This window comes from Abrus precatorius, unplaced genomic scaffold, assembly GCF_003935025.1.
Source record: "Abrus precatorius isolate BTA unplaced genomic scaffold, Abrus_2018 Scaffold2, whole genome shotgun sequence".
NCBI classification, from domain to species: Eukaryota; Viridiplantae; Streptophyta; class Magnoliopsida; order Fabales; family Fabaceae; genus Abrus; species Abrus precatorius.
The window spans coordinates 20,805,884-20,832,656 of record NW_020874362.1 but is presented as its reverse complement, the minus strand read 5'-3'; the positions used below and the strand labels follow the sequence as shown (position 1 = coordinate 20,832,656).

General features: G+C 34.0%; 2 protein-coding genes across 2 annotated transcripts; one reads left to right on the top strand and one right to left on the bottom strand.

The window, feature by feature from the left end:
• The first annotated feature begins 827 nt into the window (after window positions 1–827).
• Window positions 828–5,183, top strand: LOC113858442 (proline-rich receptor-like protein kinase PERK12). Its single transcript, XM_027491104.1, has 8 exons — window positions 828–1,292; window positions 1,710–2,153; window positions 2,252–2,338; window positions 3,107–3,177; window positions 3,291–3,367; window positions 3,716–3,863; window positions 4,517–4,678; window positions 4,864–5,183. Exons 1-8 carry the CDS (start codon window positions 1,073–1,075, stop codon window positions 5,146–5,148), a joined length of 1,494 nt encoding a protein of 497 aa, XP_027346905.1. The 5' UTR covers window positions 828–1,072; the 3' UTR covers window positions 5,149–5,183.
• A 945-nt stretch (window positions 5,184–6,128) lies between these two features.
• LOC113859601 (transcription factor bHLH90-like) lies at window positions 6,129–8,934 on the bottom strand. Its single transcript, XM_027492330.1, has 7 exons — window positions 8,837–8,934; window positions 8,500–8,713; window positions 7,731–7,799; window positions 7,103–7,654; window positions 6,561–6,776; window positions 6,273–6,449; window positions 6,129–6,173 (listed from the first exon to the last, which is right to left on the bottom strand). The coding sequence occupies exons 1-7, from the start codon at window positions 8,932–8,934 to the stop codon at window positions 6,129–6,131; spliced, it is 1,371 nt and encodes a 456-aa protein (XP_027348131.1).
• Window positions 8,935–26,773: the final 17,839 nt, after the last annotated feature.

Below are 26,773 nucleotides of genomic sequence, written 5' to 3'. Positions count from 1 at the left end.
GCAAGCCACTGTTCGAAGCTCACTTTGGAACAAAAACAAAAAGATGATGGACTCGGCTCAAACGAGAGCGACATCAACTTGTGTTAAATTGCACGGTAGCTCGAGTTTCAAGGGAAGAAGACAAGTGGCACCAAAATAAACCCGAAGAAACAAAACAAGAATCTATGAAAATCCGAAACAATACAATCTATGTTCTTCTATACCTAAAAAAAGCCATGCAAAGTTACAGGGCTCATAATGAATATCTTCGCAATGGCCAATTTTTATTTTTTTTTCTCTTTTGGTTTCCTTTCGTTCAATTCAGACATACACTGTCCTCTCACCCATTTCAACGCGTCGCATCGAGCTGGCAATTCTGTTTGCAGAACTTGCGCAGTTCGACGAATCCACATTCGCCATTCAATGTTGGAACAAAACGCAATCCAAGTTTTCGCTTTTTCCCATTTCCAAAACCCAGTTTTGGTTTCCCAAAAACCATTATTTCATATCCATTTGCGTTTCCCTCGCGTGCCATCACATGTGAAGAAGGGAGAAGAAGGGTTCAATTTCCTTGCCATTCTGAGAATATCATAATAACTCGATGGCTCCAAAGCACCCTAACGACGATTCTGATTCTTCTTCTCCTTCTAAACCAAGCAAGGATTCCAAGAAGCAATCCCGGAGGGGTGCTCGTGACAAGGATTCATTTTCCCCGGAAAATGCTTCGAGTGGGGCGCCACCGTCTCAGTCCAATCCTCCACCGCCACCGCCACCTTTATCGCCACGACCTCCATCACCATCACCATCACTTCCACCACCCCCACCATCGCCACCGCCTCCATCGCCACCACCATCACCCCCACCCCCATCCTCACCTTCACCGCCACCACCTTCTTCGCGGCTGCCGCCTCCGCCATTGCACAAAGACCATTCTTCCCCTCCACGTAAACAATTACTACCACCGCCACCTCCTCCTCATGAGTGGTCTTCTTCTCCACCTTCACGAAGTGCACCTTCCAATGATTCAATCTTAGGAACCTCTGACGAGTCAAAAAAACCAACGGGATTAAGTTCAGGATTAAACAACCAACCCATGCATAGTGGTAATCATTTCAAAGCGGATTCAAAGGGTTCTTCATCTGGTTCATCTTCCGCTGATAATTCAGAAAAATTAATTGGCTATACCCTCGTCGGGGTTTTTGCTGTTTCCTTAGTGGCTATAGCAGTAGTTTTTGTTTTCAGTTTTAAGAGGAAAAAGTCAAAAGGGGATGCCTATGGTGCACCCTATTTGCCACCTAATTTTTATGTTTCAGGTAATGCATGTTATTGTTTTGATTAGTACAAATTGTTAGTTGTTCTTTTAATCAAAATCAGTATTTTATCTTCCTAACCGATGCCAACTTAGTTTAGGGTTACAATTTTTGGTAATGGATACATTGTAGATCTTGTCAATTTTTAGTAGGAAAAAACAGTACTCTAAATTACGATACTGTATATAAATTCTATCTTTTTAATTTTTGGCATTCTATTTGGTACGAATGATTTTTACACTTTTTTACCCAATCAAGAGAAGTGAGAATATGAGTGGAGGGAAAAAATATTGTTTTGAAAGAAATTTCACTGTTGTGTCTTTTATAAAAACACTGTTTGTATCTGTCAGCATTTTTCTTTAGTTATTAATTGCCTAGCTTGCTACATTTGTTTTCTTGTCTAATGGTGTTGACCCTCAGGTGCTGATTGGCGTCACTATGAACAACAGCCTTTCCCACAATTTTCCCCTGCAAACAATTATGGAAATGCAAATGTAAGCACGAAGCATGTAGGAGCTCCTTTAGACTCAGTACAGCCGAAGAGTGCTCAGATAGTTTTTACTTATGACAAGGTTATGGAAATAACCAATGCATTTTCTAGTCAAAATGTGATAGGGGAAGGAGGGTTTGGGTGTGTTTACAAAGGTTTGTTGCCAGATGGAAAAGCAGTTGCAGTAAAGCAGCTTAAGGCTGGTAGTGGGCAGGGAGATAGGGAATTCACGGCTGAAGTTGAGATTATTAGCCGAGTTCATCATCGACATTTGGTATCATTAGTTGGTTATTGCATAACTGAGCAGCAGAGAGTTCTCATCTATGAGTATGTTCCTAATAGAACACTCCATCATCACTTGCATGGTAACGTGAGTTTCTCTTGATTTTTCTTAGAAAAAGATAATTGAGTTTCATATTTGCTCTCATATATGTATCATTCGGTTCTCATGTTCGTATTTATATAATTTCAGGAAGTGGAATGCCGACGTTAGACTGGCCCAAGAGGCTAAAGATAGCGATTGGTGCTGCAAAAGGTCTAGCATATCTGCATGAGGATTGTAAGTTTAAGTGGGCTCAGTTAGACTCAATTGTCGTGTTGGTTTTCAAACGATGCATAGGAAGCAGTGTAAGAATAGCATAATACAAGTAGATATGCCTGTTATCCTTTTTAACTGAGTCATAACACACTTTCTGTTCTCTGAACTCTTAAGACTCTCCTGCCCTAAGGTAATTCTGCGATAACAATTCAGTACATCTTAATTATGTTGTTATCCTTGCATCCCTTGACTGTGCATGATGTTGGATGAAAGTTGCTAGAAGATATCAGAAGTGATATGAAAAATCTACTGAACCAAAGAACTGTCCCAAATCCTAAATAAAAAATCTTACAACTTACAATATGAATTACTATCAGAACTCAACACTGCTATGACGTTCATTTCTCCCTTTAATAATTCAAGTCTATGTATTTGTGTTTTATGATTTTAAAGAGGATAGAAATATTGACTATGCTTCGGTTTTTTGAACATTTCTCCAAACACCACTGTGGTGAACTCTATAAGGAGAGCTAAATTTTAGGTGGTGAGTTTACAACTAGATCATCTCTCACAAATAAAAGGTAGAATTTTGAAGAGGGAGAATATTTAACATTTTTCAGGACCTAACTAAGGAATTATACAGTACATGACAGTTTTTTTGGCTTGGGGAGATAGCTGCCTATAACCTGCTAATAGATTTTTTCTATTTCATATTTTATATCAAAATTTCTTATGTCAATGTTAATTTTTCAATTCTATAAATAACTAAAGTATTTTATCTATCTCTAGGCAGCCAAAAGATTATTCATAGAGATATTAAGTCCGCTAACATACTTTTGGATGCTGCTTATGAGGCAAAGGTATGCATATATCTTTTTGTAATGCACCATTATTATTATTATTATTTTTCAATATAGACACATTCTCTCTAAATGAGAATTCTGGATGCTAATTCACCCTTGTTTTAAAATAGGTTGCAGACTTTGGACTTGCAAGGCGAGCTGATGCAGCTAATACCCATGTATCAACTAGGGTTATGGGGACCTTTGGGTATATGTTTTCTATGCCTTAAACAAAAGAGAGTGTTAAGTTATCATGGGATATTTGGAGTTTCTGTGAAATGTTTTACCGAAATTTTTGTTTTAGGTACCTCATCTAGTGCAATAAAGCATCTTTAGGTGATTTTGGTTAGTGATTACAACTTATAATTGATTATTGTTATATTAGAGATAAAGTATCTTTAGTGTGGCTCAAGTTTGAAAACATCTTAGTAAAACTTTAAGGTTTGATTCTATTCCAAAATGCCTTATCTGGGATCCATCAAATATATAGTTTAACAAAATAGATACTTTGTGGATAACCTTATCGAGACTAACTCATTTTGGCTTCAATTTACAGGTACATGGCTCCAGAATATGCAACAAGTGGAAAATTAACGGATAGATCAGATGTTTTCTCATTTGGGGTTGTCCTCCTTGAGCTTGTAACAGGAAGGAAACCCGTTGATCCAACTCAGCCTTTGGGAGACGAGAGTTTGGTTGAGTGGGTGCGAATATACCTTTTTCTATTTCATTTTTTTTCATAATTATATTTTTATCACAATAATTTTAGTTTTAATTACTCACATTTAAAAATTTAAAGAATTGAACGTGGATAATTAAAATTACAAATATTAAAATTGTTATAGAAACTAAAAATATAATTGTTTTTTTTTTTCTTTAAATAAACTGAATCTAACATGCATCAAATAAGTTGTGTTGCAAAGCCATGATGGGACAGGTGATGGAAGGGAAGAGAGAGACACAACACAAGAAGTGGCAAGTGAGAGTGAAAAAATCTTAATGTACATAGAAACACTTCAAAGCACTTCAGAAGAATGGGCGTTTACCATTTACACTTATGTGTATGATTTTATTGCAAATCCATGATGGGACATGCGATACAAAGGGAAGAAATTAGGATTCATATTACAGTATGCACTTACAAACCGGTTATTTTCACATTGGTTCCCGTTTCTCTCCACTTTCCGTTTAACGACCAGATACAATAGTAATAAAAATAGAATTCAAGTTTATGAATATAATTACTACTTTTAACTGTCTACTTACAACAATCAAACTATGTTTGTGTCACAAATTAACGTGTTGAACCGATGATTCTGATTATTCTATTTCTTATGAGATTGTCTTGTGTCCACAGGCACGTCCACTTCTCCTTCGTGCAATTGAGACACGTGATTTTAGTGCACTGACAGACCCAAGACTCGAAAAACACTTTGTGGAGAGTGAAATGTTCAGAATGATTGAGGCAGCTGCAGCTTGTGTTCGCCACTCAGCTCCCAAAAGGCCTCGAATGGGTCAGGTGATAATAATACTAAAAGAAGAGCTATGTTGTAATGCATCAAAACATCCATGTACTCTTTTAAGTTTGTGCTTGTTTTCTTTTGGCAACAATATCTTGCTTTCTATTTTTATTTTTTTTCTAACAATTCCATCTCAACTCATTGAAGCCATTTATTTACTAATGTTTCTTGTGGTTGATTCCAGGTGGTAAGAGCCTTAGATAGTGGAGACGAAATACCTGATCTATCTAATGGGGTGAAATATGGTCAAAGCACGGTTTATGATTCTGGCCAATATGATAAAGACATTGGGCTATTCAGGAGGATGGCCAATGGCAGCGTTGTTGATTCTGAGTTTGATATGTATAGTAGAGAAAGCAGTTTTTCAAGAGATATATCAAGAGGTTCCCAACATGCAGGGATTTCAAGTAGTTCTAGTAACGAATCAGAATCTATAGCTTTCAACAGGTGTAGGAACAGCACTGGATGAGTACAGGGATTGAGCCTTTGAGGGAAACCATACAGCAGCACATAAATGACCAATGATCATACACATGGCCTGTATCCAATTCTGTATATAATCATCACTTAATTCTTTTTCTCTCAAATTTTTTGTTCTATTTTCCCCCCTTTGATTTAAATACCAGGGGATGTCAGCAGGTTGTAAAAGGATAAGTTTGTTGAGGTCATTTCGACTCATTAGTATTAGATGTTCTTTGTGATGTTGAAAGGATTGATTTTCTTACTACATATTAGCAATAATAAAATGATATTAATAAAAAATAGTTCAAAATTTACCGTATTTGAGAATTGAATATTTCTGCAACCATATCAGACCATAAGCAAGAAAAGATGATTACCAAACATAAAATGTATCTTTTAGGAATAAGTAAATTACTATTGCTAGGTCAAGAAAAATTGGATATAAAATTTATGCTTCTAGTCCAACTTCTATAAAGTTACGTGTGTTGTTTATTTACAGACAATAACCAAGTTGTTTGCCAACAAGTGATTTTTAACTTATACTCAGAATGGATGACTTTACTGATAACTGTGACGTTTGAGTACATAATTTCTCACATCTAAATGCAATTTTAATGTACCGGGCATGCAAATTTTGAAAAGAAGCTCTTGCTTTCTTGAACACATTATATCACCACCATTTTCCTGAACCTCTTAGGTACTTTGTCTATCATCACTTGTTTTCTGTATTAAATATTCTTTCAGTTTCGTTGGGTGAATATCCTGCTCAATTGCCTGTGGAACAAAATTTAACCTCATTGCATTAGAAAGGGGATCCTATGAACTAATGTAATGAATAGAACTGTGAGAGTGAGGCGGGTAAGATAGAAGAATGAATGCTTTCAGATGATTTTTTTAGTCAACCATTCTTTAAATAATGCAAGTTACATTTTTTTTCCACATTGCTTAATCCCTCTATGAAGGGCAGTAGTGGATACCATGTTTAATTTACCAAACCAAAATGGAATTTGAAGAGTGTTTAGTTCTGGAGTCCTGAGCCACAACAACAGCAAATTAGCTCATTTACCATGGTGCTCCATATTTTAAACAAATTAATGCACTTGGCTTAAAATTATAGTTTTAGATTCTTACCTCAACCGTCAAAATGCTCAGGACTTTGCCATCAAACGTGGTCATATTGACATTAGCCACCTGCAGTCCAAATGAATGTATAGCTTCCATCAACTTTGAAAACCCACCCTGCTTCTGTTCACCGTGTAACTTAATCAAGAAACTTGTCTTGCTTATGTGATGCACTTCTGCTTGGGCCTGCTAACATGTTAGCAGATTATATTAGTTCACTAAGACAGGATGAATTGAAATTCAGTTTCTTCCAAGACTTGGAGAAAACAATGAAGAGGTTATGCTGTATGTTTGCACCTCCATCTGTGTCTTTTTAACACAATCTGAAGAACTTTGATTAAGAGGGTTAGTTCTGGTTCCTCCTTGTTTTTTGCCTGCTTTTATGTTAAATTGTGTGTTCTTCTCGCAGTCCTGTACTTCCAAATCCCTGACCTCATCATTGAGCTTCTTTACTTGTATCTGCAATTCCTTTATGTAGTCAATTGCATCTGCAAGAATTGCTTCTCTATCCATCTGCCAAAATTCAACAGATTAGATACTAGGAAAAATTAAGGACAACTAATGTTATACATATGCTTCTGAGTTACACAGTATGGTCCAGTTTAAATAAATTTTTCAATAAGTACTTCTGAGACAAAAATGAGGAAGTAAAGTGTATCAAACTCCTCTCTTAAGTTAAAATCAACTTATATTTTCTACCTTTAAAGAAGTTCTCTCGTTTAACTTCTTCAAAACTTTTGATACATAAGTTGATTTTAACTTATTTATTTTATTTCCTTATTTTCTTCTCCGATAATAAGTAATTATTTAGAAGTTTACCCAAACTAGCCTATATCTACCTTGGTTATGTTAGGGACTAGAGACCGCAGAGTAAAAAGCCCTTTTTTTATCTTGTTTCTCCTATTCCTCTCTGTGACAAGATTTTTAGCACGGAAACCATCCTTTTGAGGCTCCTTGACCAATTTTGATTTATCCTTTTCCCCAGTGCCACAATGGGAACTCAAACCTCTCTGCTTTTTCCCAGAAGTTTCATTGTACTTGGGCCTTTTATTTTTGCAAATAGGAGATATTTTAACTGGTTGCTTCAGATATTCATGTGGAATCGTGCGAGCAAACGTTGAATCAAATGATGGTTCTTCAGTTGAAGGATTAGACCCACTGGAGGGTCCTTCAATGCTAAGATGGGAGCTGCACTGTTTTGTTGCAGGCAGGTGGATACTAGGAGTTAAATTTGGCATGTGCTGTGGCCAGCATTGTGAGTATTGTTCGCTTAATGGAAGCTGTTCTTTGATGTTCAGATTGGTGTAGCTCTGAGCAGATTTGGCTTCTTGCTTTACAGTGGCACAAGCGTGTGCTGTTATGAACTCAATGGTATTCATATCCATTGGAATCTGAGAAAGATTAATACTTTATTAACATAAGAGGATACAGAGGTGTTGCAACCAAGGATCAAGATTAATATTATACCAGTTTTGCAGTGAAGAGCTCTATAAGACCACCAACAATAGGGATTAAAACTTGGGTTCCAATTGAATCCTGTCAAAACAATGATTTTATGATCTTATTAAACAAGGGGAACCACCATTAATAATTCTAAGTTAAAATGTCATATATCTCTGCCTGTATGCATGTCAATTTGACAACTGGGGATATAATTTTTGTGCAACTCATGAGTTTTTCTAATAAGGTGATTGTTTCAGCATGAATTTTTATCTGGAGTATCACTGATTGTGGATGTTCATGTATTAGTTAACTCAAACGTCATAGTTAATCAAATTAAGGGAAGAATAGAATTTGCAGAAGCCATCAGAGAACATTAAGGGGACTAGTTGATGCCTTTACTAGCTCTTCATAAATGTAAAACCATTTCTACTCACAAATGGGAAGTTTCATGCTATGATGGATTGGAAGTATGGGTCCAACCACGTAAAAAAATGAATGAGTAAGAAAAAATTCTCTTTTATTGCATTAAATTGATATCAGGTGAAAAATAAAAGAAATAACTCAAAAGAATAGTAAATTGTCTGATATCTTAAGCCATAGAAATGACCACCTGGGTAAGCCATCTTGATTGTTGTGATATTGCAACTTCTCCATGGACACTAGATAAGACAATTTTCGTTAGTTTTTCCTTTCCTTGGCCAAACATAGAAAACACATATTTACCAAATATGTGTGTGTGTGTGTGTCGAGAGAGAGAGAGAGAGAGAGAGAGAGAGAGATGACGACAACAAACAGAATGAGAGTAAGAGAGAGACCCAGAATAGAGAGACAATGCAAAAGGAAGCTGGGCAAGAGCCTCACAAGCCTTTGTTCTAACTGAATGCTGAAAGGTGTCTCTACAAATGGGAGCCAAGTGGTATAGTTTACCCATTTCCTCTTCAGGTTTCACTTCCTCGATGTTTCCATTGCAACTCCCTCTACAGCAGCAACCCACCCACTCAAAAAACCTACACAAGGATCAACATATATTAAAGACCAAAATTCCCAAATGAATGAAAAATAAAACAAAAACAATAACGACAATAATAATAATAATAATAATAATAATAATAAAACTTGTGTAACAGTACCTAGTTGGATCATCTCCATATTTCCAAAGAACAACATAATCCCAAGCCTTGGTTTCAACAAGGGGTCTAAGCCACTCTACTACACCCAAACCAGTCATTGTCTTCTCCTATGAGTGCAGGACTTAACTTTTGTGTATAGCTTTTTGTTACATGGACCTTTATATGTCCCCTTTATAACAGTCTCCAAAATTGAAGCACGTGGTACACGACAAGTTTCCTTGTCAATTACGGGTTAGTGTATCATTCGAATCAGTAGCATATCTCTGACAGTGGGAATCTTGCACCTGCCAGTGAATGATGGCCAGAAGTTGTTTTTGACTAACTTACCGTGCCTAGTAATACTACAAAATAACCATTTTTTAACAAGTTGCATTGAAAGCAACCCATAACTGCACAATCATTAGATTCTTTTCATTTTTATTTTTTTTAATCTTCTTTTCTTTTCTATGGGTTGGATATATATTTGTATATTAAAACAATGTGGGATATATTTTCCCAAGTCCTTTCTGATTAGGCTGTGCAATGCTGCAACCAAATTCCTGCGGGGCTCACATTTTATCAATTTCGTTTTCCCCACATGATAAATCTCCATGAGAAACGCAATTCTTTGAAAATGAATCCAATTTCTATTATTTACCCATTCTCACTTGTTATTAGATCAGTTGTTGTCTAATTTAATCTCTTTAAGTTTCCAATTTTGGACAGTTTCACTAACGAGCAAAACCAAACCTCATGAGACATATTGGAGATGATATGATTGTTTTGCAAGGAATAAAACATGCATGTCTTCATTTTGAGATCTTCTGTTTTCATTTCTATTTTCAAGAATATTAATTTCAAGGTCAAGGGTACATATATTCCCTTGGCCTGCACGACCCGGTGTGTCCTTGCTAATAATGAAATCCGTACTATTAACATGTCGTTTAAACTTCAATATAGTACTGCTACTATCATACTATGCCTTCACAAACTTGTTTCAGAATCCATGACAACTCAAAACACACACAGGTCTGTCAAGAAGAGAGTGTTGATAGCAATTGTTAGTAATTTTCTATAAAATGCAGAGGTAATGCAGAAGAAGAGAAAATGGATCCAAAGTATATTGAAAGAGGAAAAACAGAGCTTCACCTTTCTTCGTACCAGGAACATTACAATTTAAAGTTGAAAATATAACTACCCACTAACAACATGAACCTGCACTTAAGCCACAATCAGTAACACTTAAAAAATAAATTAACTGCTTCCTATGGACTACTACAAGTTAACAACTAAAAACAACAATAATAGAAAAAAAGAAAAAAGAAAAAAAAGATGCACCTTGTGTCGAGAAGCAATTTCCTAATAGATGATGAGAAAGAATTCAGAGATATAGATAACTGTGTAATTCATAAATTGTATTACAAAACTTGATTTAATAACTAACAAGGTGATATGTTCAGCGGGTAAGTGTACCTATCGAGAAGTAATAAAAGATTCTTAAAGATATGAGATTAATTAAAACAAAAATTTATAAAATTAACTATAAAACTAATAGTAAGAAATATAATGCACGTTTTGGTTAAACTTATCGGAAAGGAACCTAGGGCATATGAGTTTTCTCATTTAATCATTTATGTTATTTTTCTATTTAACTTTAAATCTCATTTCCTTATGATTACTAATCAGTTATACGAATACTATTAATACCCAATGGTCATGCAATATTAATATTCTTTTCTCTAAATTAACATCCTCAATGGTCATGCAAGACATCAAATTAAGAAAGCTTAAAGAACCTATGAACTTGTTAATTTAATAATGATTAGAAGAGAAAGATTGATTTAGTCCACTTAATCCTTTGTCTCGTTTTACCTATAGATCTATTAATTAACTGAGATATGGTCGCTTGATGATATAATTAATTAGGATTAAGAGAGAAGTACAATAGGATAAAATATAATCACGAAACAAAAATCAAATTTAGATTCAAACGTCAAAACTCCATAAATTCATGAATAATAGTTCCTATAGCTATGGACTTAGTTACTCATGCTAAAGAAAAGAACCAAAACAATCATAAACAAAGCCATAATTAAAAGAAATAGTAAACTAGAGTGTGAGATGTGTTCTCAATCTTCAAGTACGATCGCTCAAAACTCCAAGTCCTGCCAAGAGTGTGCAAAGATCTCGTGCAAGAGAGACGAGATGAGATGTATCCCAGAGCAAAAGCCAAGGTAAAAACGGTGTCCCCTACGATGCCTGAGGTCTCCTTTTTAATAAGGTTTGAAAACCCTATTGACTCTTCATAATTGGACTTTCCGCAGATGAGCACGGCCGTGTAAGATCTTAAGCACGACCGTGCATGGGCTCGAAGCACCCCGTACTTATTGAATGGGTCTGAGGTGCTGATTGCTGCGAAACTCTAATTTTTCATCAATTTGGACCCAAAATACACTCAAAATCTACTTGCAGCCTCTTTATACCAAACTGTACAATTAATATCTATATTAGTGTAAAACTCAAATAAAATAACGGTCAAATATGAATATATGGACTGTAAAAGAGGGCCTAATTACAGAGTTATCATGATACAATCACCTATTTAGAATTTTATATACAATAAGAAATTTAACAAACATTTAAAAATTCCTTTTAACAGTCAATTACAATAATAGAAAACTAATACGATTGTAACACCTTTGCTCAAGCTGGAATGTGAATATCTAGCATTCTAAGCTTGAATCAAAGATAATGAAAGGATCCTGTTGCTAAATATTTGATTAAGATATCTGTGAGTTGGGATTGAGATGAAATAAGGAGTAAGTGAAGCACACTATTTTTATTTTATTTTTCTTCCTGGTAAAATATGACAATCCATTAATTAATGTGTTTAGTCCTTTCATGGAAAATTAGGTTTGGTGCAATGTGAATAACAGACTTGGTATCATTGGTATCATAATTGATAATAGGCAGAGTGTGAGTCATGTCCTTCATAGGTTGCTTGAGCTAGTGCCCAATATTCTCCCTTTAAGGATGACTTGGAAATTATTTGTTGTTTTCATGATATACGAGATGATTTACGAAAGAAGCAAAAGTTAGTGACTAGTCATCTATGATGAAGAATGTCAATACAATAATACAAATACAATAGAAGAGTGATAAGGAACGAGAAAATTTTTTCTCAAATGTTCAAGAATAAGGGCACAAATAAAAATAGAGTAAAAATATAACCACAAATAATACAAGAGATAGATAATTGTTAAGGTTAAAAAATCTCTTAAAGTAAGGATAAAAAATCATGAGTTGTCTCGACAAAAAAAACAATTTATTATGAACAACAAAGGGTATAAGAAGGTCTCCAATGAGGGCACAAACCACCAAATCCAATAGTGAATGAGTCCGTAGTTGTAATATGAAAAATGACAGTTTGATTATGTATAAAAATAACAATGAGTTCTTTTTTTTTTCTTCTCTTTCAATATTTTTATTATAATAAGACTCTTTCTCCATCGCTTATCAGGCCCTTTCCACTAGTTTTAGTGAGACAAATAGGCCAACATATTTAGGTCTTTCTCCATATAGGAAAGGAGCTACAACAAACCTAACAATTCTTCTCTCACAACTATGTGGAGGTAACTGCCAACTTGGCGATCTCACAATAAGCTTAAAACTTTTCTTTTGGTAATGTTTTAGTCATCATATCAACACCATTATCATTTGTATAAACTTTGAAAAACTACAAAAAAATTAGCATCTAAAACACCCCCTATCTAATGATACCTCACATCAATACGTTTAGACCTAGAATGAAAAGTTGGATTCTTACCAAAATGAATAAAATTCTAATTATCCATAAATAATAGACACATTTATTAAACAAAATCAAGCTTTAGCAAGAATTTCTTCACCTCTAGCAACTACTTACATGCTTCAGTCATGACAATGAATTCAGTAAAGCTACACATTTCTGTAACTTAGAATATCAAGTCATAACTCTCCCTGCAAATTTAATCAAGTAACCTGTAGTGGACCTCCAAGAATCAATGTCTCAAGTCATATTTGAGTCTGAGTACTTCACCAAAGTAGGCTTATCACTACCAAAACAAAGCCTTATGTCAACAATATCATGAAGATACTTCAAAATTCACTTCATAGCTTTTCAATGCTTTCAAACTAGGTTTGATATAAATCTACTAATTGTACAAACAACATGTGTTATATCAGATCTTGCACACCCTATTGCATATATCAAACTACCCACTACAAATGCATAAGGAATTCGTTGCATATCTAATGTTCTCAACTTCATTTAATGGACTCTGTTTAGAATTTAACTTAAAATGAGCTACAAGAGGAGTGCTCACCTTTTCTGCCTTTTCCATATGAAATCTCTGCAACACCTTTTCAATGTAGTGTTCTTGTGATACCTACAAGTTCTTTTTTTTTTTGTCACCCAAGATTTTTATACTAAGAATCTATTTAAAAGCTCCTAAATTCTTCATAGCAAATGACTCACCCAATTGTTTCTTTAACTTGTCAATTCTAGAAACATTTTTCCCAATAATAAGTATGTCATCAACATACAATAATAAAATAACAATGTTATCATAAAAAAATTCTTGACAAAGACACAATTGTTAAAAGTAGTCTTCTTATTGCCTTGCTCACACATAACAAACTCAAACTTCTTGTACCACTGCCTAGGAGCCTACTTCAAACCATATAGGCTTCTTAACCTACACACATAGTCTTTCTTGCCTTTAGTAATAAAGCCATCAGGTTTCTTCACTTAGATCTTTTCCTCCAAATTACCATAAAGAAAAAGCAATCTTTACATTCATTTGCTCTGCCTCCAAATCAAGATTTACATCTCATTTTCTTCTTCACCACCACTATCATCATCATCATTTATGTCACCAACATAATCTTGTTTAACATCATTCTAAACATCACTATCCAAATTCTAAGTAGGTGAGTGAAATGGATCAATATCAGTCACGTTATTGTCTTCCTTGGGAGAAGACTTATTTGCTTTATCAATGTCTTCAATGGTTTGATCTTCTATAAACTTCACATCACGACTTCTAGTAAGCTTATTCTTAACAAGATCATAGAATTTGTAACCAAATTCATCACCACCATAACAAATAACGATACATTGCCTTGACTTTGCATCTAACTTGGATTTTTCATCCCTTTAAGTATGTATAAATGCCTTGCAAACAAAGATTCTCAAGTGATCATACTTGACATTCTTGTTAAACCAAATTTTGTTTAGCACCTCAATGTTCAAAGCAATAATAGGACTTAGATTGATAACATGTACCGTTATGTACTGTAACATCCTCATTTTATTAATATAACATGAAAATAATCTTGAAGTTAATAAAGAAGAATTTAAATTAAATTCATTTGCAAGTTGCATGCAACATATGGGAATATAAAACATTTCATTTTATTTTAATTAAACTAAAAACAAAATTTTAAAATGATAAAGTAATAAGAATTAAACAAATTTAAAAAGGGAAAGTGAAGTAACATTAATATACATTATTCTTATAAATTTGTAAGAGGTTAACATTTGTAAAATATTGCTTTAAATACATTAGAACTTGTCTACAACATTTACAAAACACAAATAAAACATGACAAGTCCTAACGAACAGTGCATCCATTCCAAAAATTAAAAAGATCATAGTCATCTTTCCCAAACCACCCATCTATCTCTACAAGATCCTCAAAATAAAGATCTCCATCAGACTCGAGATAGCAATTGCTTGAATTTGTAGTGGTCTCAATATCGGTAACCCGCTCAAAAGTCTACAAAGTCAGTCTTTCGAGATGGTCATGATCATGGTATGCAAAAAAATAGGTCACTGTTGCTGGGGTCCTAACTGTACCTCTATAAATATACACACATAGAGTGTGTTGGATTCTATTGTTTACAGGAAAGTCTAGAGGCATACTATAATATATTTCCATTTCTAGCATAATAATATGATGGGGTATCTCATTCACATGTACAACTAGCTTAAAATAACATATTCTTTGATACTCGCTGAATATATAATTTAATCTACATTGCACTGAGCTATCTATTAATCTAATCCTCTCTTGGGGCATTGTCATCCTAGTTCCCTGAAAAGTGTTTATAAGGATGAGTCTTTATTCTCATTACCGAGCATACATTTACAGTTAAGTCAAACAATACAAGCAAGGTAATACAATAATTAATCAAGCCACAAAATTCATAATCATATACATGCAACAATCATTAATTATTCAGCTTCTTACATTTTCTTTCTATGAACACTCGGAGTTCCCATTTCACATTTTCACTGCCCCTAAGATCCCTTGAAGTCTTCCTTAGCATAGATAGTTGCTGGATAGCCGCAGTTACACAGATGCAACGAGTGTCAACCTGACCTTTTTTAGCAAAAGCATGGTCAGGAGTTTAGATCAGGAAATAAATGTGAGGCATGTGGTGTTCTTACTCTCAGTTGTTATATGCAAATCAAGAAGAGCATCCGCCACTGTCATTTTCTCAAGAATTTTCAAATCGCCTCCATCTTCCACACTCCCTGTGTATCTCTGAACTATCCATACTTGTCCTTATCATTTCTCTTTTTCATTCCATTTCCCTTTCTATATTTCCCATCTTATTTCCAAATTTTTCATAGTGGGCCTACTCCTCTCACTAGTCATTATAGCCTGAACTTATTATTTTTATACTAACATATCATTTGCTTCATTTCTTCTTCTATTTTGTTCAAGTTCACCTCATGCATACATATATTCTCAATATGCATGCCATTTTAATTCATCAAGAACAAGAACTCATATATCAGCAAAATCATTTTGACATATATTCACAAATAAGAACACATAGTCACATCCATATGAGTACAATAAATCATGTTATTAGTAATAAAATAAAGCTCTCCTTACCTCAATAGACAAGTTTAGTGAAGAAGTTAGTGGAAAAGATGGTCCAATAAGCTAAGTTCTTCCTACACCTTACAGAGAAGAGTGCTCTTTGAGAAGAGAGAAAATAGAGATGAAAATGAAGAGTCAAGCCCAAATTACTCACCAACGATTCTGTAGAGTCGAGGTTCAAGTTGGATTTAGAGTAACTTTGGAGTTTCTGAGGCTTTTCTTTGAAAAAGGGAAGAGAGAGTTCAAAGAAAAAGAGTTGACAAATGTTTATTGGATTTTAATACAAGTCTCAATCTGAAATCCCTTAAATAGCTCTTGAACCTCACATGCTCTCGCTTGAGCGAGCAAATTCTCGTTTGAGCGAGACTATTCTAGCCTGGGTGAGCTCCATCTCGCCTAGGAAAAATATGCAGATAGTAGTCTCCCTAATTATTATCTGACATTCTTCCTTAAGCGAGCCCAATCTCGCCTGAGCGAGATGACGTCCAAAGAGTTAGACATTTTCCTGTGAATCCTCGCCTGGGCAAGGCGATAGTTTAGCTGAGATTATCTCATTCTCGCTTGAACAAGACTTATCTCGCTTGAGTGAGAATGCCCTGAAATCTTGTGGTTTTGGATGCTTAATCTCGCTTGAGCGAGACCTATCTCACTTGAGCGAGATCCCCTGCACCAAACCTCTACGAAAACACTCATAAATCATTCCTAAACACATTCTAAGCTTACATAATATTAAACAATTTACTAATTAATCAAAAATGAAAAATAGGGTATTACAATTGTACAGTGCCTCACTTTAAAAATGTCTAGGCAATTTAGCTTCAAAAAGCATACACCTTACCCTCTCAATCAATGTCATGTTTATTCTTTTTGCTAAATCATTCAGCTGAGGAGTTTCAAGAGGAGACCTCTTATGTGCAATACCATGCTCCTTACAATAAACATTGAAGGGTCCAAAATAATCATTGTCATTGTCAGTAGAAATGTGTTTCAACTTCTTACCTAATTCTTTCTCAACCAAAGTATGAAACTCTTTGAACTTCTCCAGTACTTGGTCTTTTGTCTTCAAAATATAGACTTATAACTTCTTGGAACAATCATTAACAAAGGTAACAAAATAAAGTGTATCATTACAGGATTTTACCTTCAAAGGACCATAGACATCTGAATGTACCGATTCAAGTATCTTATATTTCATGGAGAGAAGATACTTCTTGAAGAATACTCTACTCTACTTACCAACCATGCAATGAGAATATTTCTCTAACTCTTTATTCTTCAATCTTAGAAGCACATCTTTTTTTACTAAACAATTCAACCTATTTTCACTTATATGACTAAGCTTTCGATGCCACAAATATGTTTCCATATCCATGGCATTGACATTGTCTCTAGCAACTAAAGTTTTTGTCTAAAACAACTTTAAAATCTTCTCCCCTGTAGCCACAACCAAGTTACCTTTGGTGAGTTTCCAATTTCCATAACTAATTAATGGTTATTATAACCACCAACGTTAAACACTTGCACAAAGATCAAATTAAAACGAACATCTAAAGCATGTTTGACTCATTTAAACAATAATTGCATCTCCATGTTGGTCTACAAGCAAACATCACCAACACCAATCAACTTGGACACATCATCATTATTCATCTTTAAAACTCCAAAATCACTTGGAGTGTAAGATGTGAAGAACTTCTTTCGAGCATTAACATGCAGTGTAGCACCACTATCAATTATCCACATACTCTCATAAGATACAAGATTCACTACATTAATGTCACGGAGAATAATAAAATTATCAGTGGTAGTAATAGTCACACAATCATCATCATTATGATTGATATTTTTCTGATTGTTCTTCTTGCATTTATTCTCTTTCTTCCACTTAAAACAATGCTTCTGTATGTGCCATTTCTTATGACAATAATTGCACTCAATTTTCCTTTACCAAGACCTAGACTTACTCCTACTATTGTCTCTTCCATCCTTCAAATTTTTCTTCTGACTTCTCCCCTATTTTCAGTAACAAGCACCTCTAATAGAGAAGAAGTACCATGTGCCTTCCTTCTCATCTCCTCATTAAGAGCATTGATCTTTTCCATTTGAATGAAAACAACATCATTAGGGGTAGCACTAATCATGGAAACCTGAAATGTCTCCTAAGAATCAGGTAGAGTTATGAATCGGAATAGTCATAACACATTATTATCAAATGTGATATCTGTAGCTGACAACTGATCATATAATGTGTCTGAAACTCACTTAGGTGCTTTGTAAAAGGCATCTCATCCTTGTACTTCAATTCAACAAAACTCTTCACTAATTACAATTTGTTGCTCTTTGATTTAGAAGCATATAGAGTCTCACGTGTTTGCCATAAGGTTCTCGTATGTGTCTCTTGATGAATGAACTTATAGACATGTTCATCAATAAAGAACTTGATAAAATTATACACATGTTTGTGTTTGAAACCTCACTTCTTATCAGCATAAAATCTACCTTCCTTGTATTAAATACTGCAAGATGCATATTCTTCACAAATAACATGTTCTCCTTCTCTATAATTTTTCTCAACCAATCAAAATGAAGATTCATATATAATGAACATGCTGTCCAAATATCAACTAGATTCAACGGTAAACGAGGTCGTAATTGTAATATGAAAAATGACTGTTTGGTGATATGAAAAAATAATAATGAGTTCTCTTTCTATTTTTTTTGTCAATGTTTTTGTTGTAATGAGACTTTTTTTCTATCCCCTATTTGGCCCTTTCCACTAGTTTTAGTGAGACATGATAGACCAATATATTTGGGCCTTTTTCTATATAAGAAGGGAGTTCAAAAAAATCCAACAGGCTAGTATCTAGACAAGAGCCCCTTAATCCCTTTAATTTTCCTTTAGAGTTGAGTAGGAAGAAAATTTTCATTATAGGTGACCTATTTATGTAATTAAGAATCCTTAAATGCTATATTGCGGTATAGCAATCCAAGTATTGGCTAAAGTGGTGAAGTAGAAATGATGTGTCTAGTATAGTGTATTAAATACAATAATCGACCAATGAGCTTTCTATATGATAAAGGATTAAAAAGGAGGGATTGAGAATTTTTATGGATTTTATTAATGTAATCCACAAGAGTTGAACATAGCTTAGCTGCTAGGAGTTTTGTGTTCTCTAAGAGATCCAAAGCATATTTTCATTGATACAAAGTGGTCTCCTTCTATGTCTTTTGACAATTTTTAGTCTCAAGAAAAGCTTTCGTTTCCCTAGGTCATTGATGTTGGACCTAGTATTAAGTTAATGTTTTAGTATTTGAAATTCATCAAGATTATTTCTTTCAATAACCAAATTATCAACATAAGTGAGGATTGTAGTAAAATTAACATTAGTGGAGTATTTAGTAAAAGAGAGTAATCAACATTAGTTGTTTATGTCCAAGATCAAGGAGAGCTTTTGTGAGTTTCTTATTCATTGCCTATTGGTCTGTTCAAGTCCATAAATTAATTTAAGTTTGCACACAAGGTTAGGATCATTTCAACCTAATGGTGGTCATTTCAACCACAAGGCTAAATGTCTCATTATGCCAAAAATGACTTTTGAAAGCGGGTCCGCCTTTCCTTAGAGAGCAGTCAAGGGCGCTCTAAAATCTCGCGCTATCCAATGTCTTATATTTAAGAAAGTGGTTAAATAAACGCTCTCAGATGTTTTACTCGAAGAGTGTTTAAGCAGGTAACCGCTCTTAGAAATAGAGTTTAGAGAGCGGTTACCCACCTAACTGCTCTCAGAAGTCAGCACTTTGGATGGAACCGCTCTATAAAGGTGCAGAAAAGAGAGCGATATTAACTAGGAACCGCTATCCAATGGTGTAGAAAAAGGTTGAGAAAAGAGAGCAATTCCTACTCAACCCCTCTCTAATGTAACACTTATGAGAGCGGTTCTATTTTAATCGTCGTCTTATGTCAACTTCTGATAGTGGTTCCAAAGTAACCACTCTTAGAAGTTTATTTCTAAGAGTAGTTATTTGAGAACCGCTCTCTAAGTATAGGAAAATTTTGAATTTGTTTTTATTAAAACTGACAATATTTCAAATTTTAGCATACTTAATAAATAATATTCCTGCTTATAAATAGTGCAAACAAAATAAACATGTGTAAAAATAGAGCCTCTAATATAGCAAAATTTGAAAGTATTCCACAATATGAAAGCACAAATCCAATCAACATATACATGAATATCCCAAACTAAAAGAACAATACAACAAAAATGCATCTACATGTGCAGCAAACAATTAAACAGAAACAATAAGACAAAAATAATCTATACACTTGTTGCCTTAGGTAAATTACAAAAATCACAAATGCTATGAAAAAAAATGCACTAAGAATCTATTAATCTTAATGTGTCCTTTAAATATCTATGGTACATATATGCACACCACTCCTTTTGCACATGATGAATTCTCTCATCAAGAAATGTTGGAATCTGGAAAATATTGCAAACAAAACAACAAAACACAAAGATTAGTTAAGTTAAATTTAAATTAAATGGCAAAGACTTAACATTAAGAAATAGAAATGACCCTCTTACATTATATGGAATTGTAGTTTGGCCATGGTGCAAAGGATCTACAATGAAGAGACACACATAAAATGCACAGTCATTGTTATTTGGTTGTTTTGGACACTATGTGGAGGAAAAAAACATAAAAACCAGAATTAACATAGATTTATATAGTGTTATAATTTTAAAGTAAAAAGAGTTTTTATATCATATATATATGTATACCTATACAGTAACCCTTCTTGTTTAATTCATCTTTGTCATAGAGGGTTGCACTTGCCTCTTTGCTTGATATGTGACAAGAGCACTAATAATAGAGGATGAATCAAGTAAGTTATGTTTCAACAACCACTTATGCAACATAGACTATTGAAATGCATGCAATGAAAGGAGACAAGTACACATCAATGTCATTTTTAGGTTGTTTAGGACTAAAGATTAATAGAGAAAGCATTATATGTTTCCGCTTCATGCAAAGCCATGAAGGTAAATTATACATTATCAAAATCACAGGCCATGTACTATGGGTGCTACTTTGCTTGCCATAGGGGTTCATTCTATCGGTAGCCAAAGAAAAACATATATTCCTTGGATATGCAGCAAAGTCTTCATATTCATCATCAATTTTTTTTCATATAGGAGAATCGGCTGGATGCCTAAGCTTACCATCTCTAATTCTGTCTTCAGCATGCCAAGTTATCTGCTTTACATTTTCTGCACTACGAAATAGCCGCCTTAATCTGGGTATTACCAAAAAATACCACACAATTTTCGCAAGTGTAGATTCTTTCTTCAAGTATTGTGACTCGTTACACTTTGGACATTGACTTAGTGATGCATACTCATTACAAAATAAAATGCAGTTATTAAGACAAGCATGTATCTTCTTATGGGTCAACCTAATGGAAGCAAGGACTTGTTTAGCATCACATGTTCTTCTCGGTAACACATTATCCTCTAGTAGCATCTCGTGTAATAAACTTAGCAAGTCTGTGAAGTTCTTATCAATCCATCTATTCAAGGCTTTTAAGTTATAAAGCTTTAACATAGAACTCAATCTTGTAAACTTTCTACATCCATTGTACAGTGGTCTTTCTGCATCATTTTTCAGCCTCTCAAACATTTGTGGACAATCTCTAAGATCTTTTTCAACAATATTTGAAATGTCTTCAACATTATCACTATCCTCTGTTCTTAATGTCTCTGAGTAATTCAGATGGGATTCCATGTTATGTGATGTACTTCCACGTTGGCTCTCACCATCCTTTGTTTAACAAGTATATTTTTCGTTAATCTTATTACACAGTAGATGTTCTGCCAATTCCTCCGCATTTACTTGTATCATATTCAAACAACACCAACAAGGGCATGGAATAAAGTTGACGTCAGTAGCATGCTTAATCGCAAATATAATAAACTCCTTCACTCTATCTTGATATTCTTCAGTCAAATGACCTGCTACCATCCAACTTCAATCCATATTTGCTAAAACTACGATTATGATGGATGTATTTGTCATATACTTATTAAGTCTCACATGGTAGGGCCCTATCCCATTCATGAATAGAGTTTTTCATGCTTGAATTAATAATTACTACTTAAATCTTGTCTTTTATACTTGACAAAATTTTGGCAGCATTTCACATTAGTCTCCTAGTACACAGCTTGAATATGAGATGATTTACCTCAATCAAGCATGAACCAAGAAGCAATGAGAAATGTTCCCAACCAAAATTTGTTTAAGTATAAAATACAACATCATAAGAAGCATTTGCTAACCAATGAATGTAAAACTTTGTTCACAAACTATCCAACTTGGACAATTTGAGATTGAATATAATGATTTATTCAATCATTATTTTCAATCTCAAATGAGAAACTAAGGTTTCACTCAAATCTAGATTTATTCACATGTATTCATAACATTTCAGCATAACATCAATTTCATTCATAGCAAACACAACAAAAATAGTGAAATGGGACAACAACATCAGAAACAGAACATAAATAACCTCACAATTTTAATTTAACAACATAAATTTCTACAACAATGACATACTATATAGGAAGACAGTATATCCTAATATCATTAGAGTAATAAGAAATTCCTATATAATCAAAGCAACATTAGCACAGGGTAACTAACGTAAAGTTCCACAATAAAGAAATGCATATTCAGATTAATATAATATTCAAAAATGCATATTCAAAGCATTCTGCGAATAGCACATTCTAATGCTAATCTCTTATTGATTTTTTCTATTTAGCTTTTGACTAATTTCAATTGCAAGGCATCGTTAAATTAAATTAAATTTTATGAAAAAGCATTTCTGTCTGCTTCTCCCCCACCCACTACACCTCAAATAGACCATATATTATTCTCAGGCAGCAGTAGTAAAAAAATATAAATAAACTAACCTCTTAAAGTAATATTGTAGTTTAACTAACTTTGTCACAAATCACCTCAATCCAAAGACTAAGGAGGGGAAAACATTTGTAACTATATATTAAACGTAAATAAAATAAGTGTCTTTCAGTGAATAGAGGTTATTTTCAAGTTTTTCGTTTCTAAACATACTTAACAAAACACAGAAACGATGATGAATATACCTTCGTAGTGCGAATATGATGTCACCAGCGTAGATGGTGGTGCAAAAAGCTTCTGAAAACACAGTGAGTATAGGAAATTTTGGAAGTAAGAGTAGCAGGCACGAGGACAGGAATGACGATGGGGTTATAGTTTATTTTGAAATAACACTTTGGAGAGCGATTAGCGTGGAATCACTCTTCAAACTGTACTTCTGAGAACGATTGACATGTGAAACTGCTCTCAGAAGTACATATAAGAGAGTGGTTCCTAACAAATAGCTCTCAGAAGTGTTGCACTTATGAGAGCATTTATTTAAGAACCGCTCTCCAAGTGCACTTTAAATAGCAATTATTTATCACCCACTCTCCAAGTACACTTTGGAGAACAGTTCTTGGGGAACCGCTCTCTCATTGTTTTATACAAAGCAGCTTTTACCAACCACTATCTAAGTTGGCACTCCAAAAGTCAATTTCTGGCGTAGTGTCTCTTTACACTAATTTGGCTACAAGTCTTTCAACGCTTCCACTTGCATTGCGTTTTGTTTTATCTACTTATTTGCAGCCTATCACTTGTCAAGAGAAAAAGAGGTCATAATCCATGTGGGATTCTTTTTCAAGGCTTCCAATGTAACATCCTTAATTTCTTACTTCAAAATAAATAAATTTTATAGCAAAAGAGAAAAATAGAAGAACTTTTGTTCTATTTTATAAATTTAAGGATTGAATAAAAACAAAACTCACATTCCTCTTATGAAAATTCTATAAGATTCTAAAGTATTTAAAACTTCAAAGGAATAAATTCGAGACTTTAAAGTAATAAATAAAACTTAAATTTACATTTAACACATTATCTGCTTCACGTAGTATACATATAAGTTCAGAATATCATTAAGAACATCTCCAAAAGTATTTATTACAACAAAATTCACCAAAACATTATAAATTCTAAAATTTGACTTTAAAGAAATATTTACATAACTTAGTCAACATGAAATGTAATTAGGATAAAATATTATAATTTCTTAAACTATTCTAGTCCCTACAGAGCAACTTTCTTTCCAATACCACTGGATTATGATCCTAGAACAGACTGATCAATTGGATTTTTATAATCTTATTTCCTTTCATTCCCAGCTCATTAATCCTCTTTTGTGCCTAATTGGTTTGAATTGGATCATTTTACGATGTTTGAATTTTATTTGGGCTTTATTTAATTTTTCCAGTATTTGGTAAATTCTGATACTATTTTGGTTTATGGACCATATCTTGAGTTGTAGAACTCATTTAATTGTGATTCTTGATTTGTAGGAAAGCTAAGAGAAAGACACAATTCTTATGAAGGTTCAGAACCCAATTCTTGATTTGTCCAAGTGCGACACTCGCGATCAAATTTTGGCCCTGTTGCCGGGGATGATGATGTTATTTGATTGCATTGCATATTCTGTGTTGCGTTTTACATCTAATTAGGATTATGCATAATTATCGTTTTTCCTCGAATTAGAATTCTACATAATTAGCGTTTTTCATCGAATTAGGATTCTGTATAATTAGCATTTTTCATTTAGCATAATTGTGTCTATGCATTCTGCTTTAGTAGCCTTTGAATAGCATAGTAGGTAGTCATCTATCCTTGCTTAGTATTACATCATCAATTCTCTACATTCTGTGTTGTGTTTCTACATTTTTGCATTCTACATTCGTTGAAAAAGTACATGGCTGTGTATATGACCGTGTAGATTACTGCCCAAAAATTCAAAAAAAAAATCTCACACAAAGATGTACACAGTCAAGTACACGGCCATGTACATGACCATGTAGATCTCTGCCCAACAATTTTTGAAAACTACACGAGCGTGTATCTGAACGTGTAGATCTCTGTCCAAACTCAAAAGTGGCATAACTTTTTGCATATAGCTCTAATTTCTTATTATAATATATGCATTTCATATAACTTGACAAGATCTATGCAATGGAAACAAGCCAGAGGCTGGTTGGTGGTTTCCAAAAAAAAAAAATTTATTATTTCTTTTTTTATTTTGGTTTAGATATTATGGCTGTTAGAACTTTAAGGGAACTTGTTTCACCTGATGTGTCTATTCAAATATTGTGCATCCAATATCCTAATATAGATACACCTTGTGTTCTAAAGTCTGGATTGATTCATTTGTTGCCCAAGTTTCATGGTCTTGCAGGTGAGGATCCATTTAAACACCTCAAAGAATTTCACATTGTGTGTACTACCATGGGACCAGCTGGAGTTCCTAAGGACCACATAAAGTTGAAAGCATTCCTATTCTTATTGCAAGACACAGCCAAGGATTGGTTTTACTATTTACAACTTGGATCAGTCACTAGCTGGGATGGTCTAAAGAGGATATTCCTAGAAAATTTTTTCCCTGCATCCAGAGTGACTTCAATCAGAAAAGAAATTTGTAGTATAAGGCAAATGGACAAAGAGAGTTTGTATGAGTAGCGAGAGAGATTCAAGAGGCTTTGTGCAAGTTGTCCACATCATCAAATTACTGATCAACTTCTTATCCAATACTTTTATGAAGCTTTTATATCCATGGATAAACAGATGATTGATGCAGCCAATGGAGGAGCTTTGGTAGATAAAACTCCTATTGCAGCAAGGCAATTAATTGAAAATATGGCTTCTAATAATCAGCAGTTCAGTACCAGAAACAATCCAATGGCCTTAACTAGAAGAGTTTATGAGATAGAAAATACTCATGTCATTGATCATAGAAAACTAGAGGACAAGCTAGATGATTTAGCTTCTTTGATCAAGTAGTTGGCATTGTCACAAAGGGCTGCAAGGTTATGTGAGATATGTGGGGGAGAGAGTAATAGGTTTCTATTATTTAGCATTGTTTTGTTTTGTTTTCCTTTGTTGAATTGGAAGTTGTTAAGTTAAGGCATTAGTCATTAAGGAGGATAGAGTTCCTACATGATTTCATTTTTGCTTCGTCCTCTTGATATATGCGAATTGGGTGATTGATTTTGATTTGTATGATTGCACATGCACACTCTGCCTTTGAATTTGATAATTCCATTTGAGTCGCGATAAAACTGCAAGCCCTTGCTCTCATCCTTTGGTTGTACCCTATCTTGTAAATATTGATCTTCTTCCAGTTGAGCATTTTTGGACTTGCATCAAGAAATTATTATTAACTTTTAAAGTACCCATGTACAAGCTTTTGGGTTGCACTTCTACGATTAAATTCAAGTCTCTAAATTCTTCGATCAACTTCCATTCTTCTATCATCATGGCTGAAATATGTAATGATTTCCTGCTCAGCGCATCTGCTACGACGTTTACCTTCCAAGGATGATAAGATAATGCAAAGTCATAATCTTTGAGAAACTCAATCCATCGCCTTTGCCTCATATTCAGCTCTTTCTAATTAAATAGATATTTTAAACTCTTATGATCATTGAATACTTCGAATCTCAATCCAAATAGGTAATGCCTCTAGATTTTCAATGTAAATATCACTGCTGCTAACTCTAGATCATGCGTGGGATAATTGACTTCATGAGGTCAAAGTTGTCTTGAAGCGTATGTAACTACTCTCCTGGATTGCATCAGAACACCTCCAAACTCAGCCCAATCGTATAATCTAATATACACACTTTCTCAGTACTAATGAAGTTATCTATCCTATAGTTTAGCATAATCCAATATTCATATTATGTGTATCATTCCAAAAACATCAAGTAGCAAATCTTGACTACTCCTGAATAATGTTTGCTTAGCAAAATCATAATATTCCTAAAAGATAGTTTTATTTAGAGCTTTTACTACAAGTTACATTTAGATAGTTCTGAAAGTAATCAAGGTTTTTCATGTCTAGCTCTATTCCTACACTTT

Excerpts from the sequence above, each read along its gene's own strand:
- LOC113858442 (XM_027491104.1), top strand. The coding sequence starts at position 1,073 with ATGCATAGTGGTAATCATTTCAAAGCGGATTCAAAGGGTTCTTCATCT. Across the intron at positions 2,154-2,251 it reads TCACTTGCATGGTAACGTGA|GAAGTGGAATGCCGACGTTA; the intron begins GTTTCTCTTGAT and ends ATATAATTTCAG. Across the intron at positions 3,368-3,715 it reads AGGGTTATGGGGACCTTTGG|GTACATGGCTCCAGAATATG; the intron begins GTATATGTTTTC and ends TTCAATTTACAG.
- LOC113859601 (XM_027492330.1), bottom strand. The coding sequence starts at position 8,934 with ATGACTGGTTTGGGTGTAGTAGAGTGGCTTAGACCCCTTGTTGAAACC. Across the intron at positions 7,800-8,499 it reads CTCTCTCTTACTCTCATTCT|GATTCAATTGGAACCCAAGT; the intron begins GTTTGTTGTCGT and ends TTGTTTTGACAG. Across the intron at positions 6,777-7,102 it reads TAGTCCCTAACATAACCAAG|ATGGATAGAGAAGCAATTCT; the intron begins GTAGATATAGGC and ends GAATTTTGGCAG.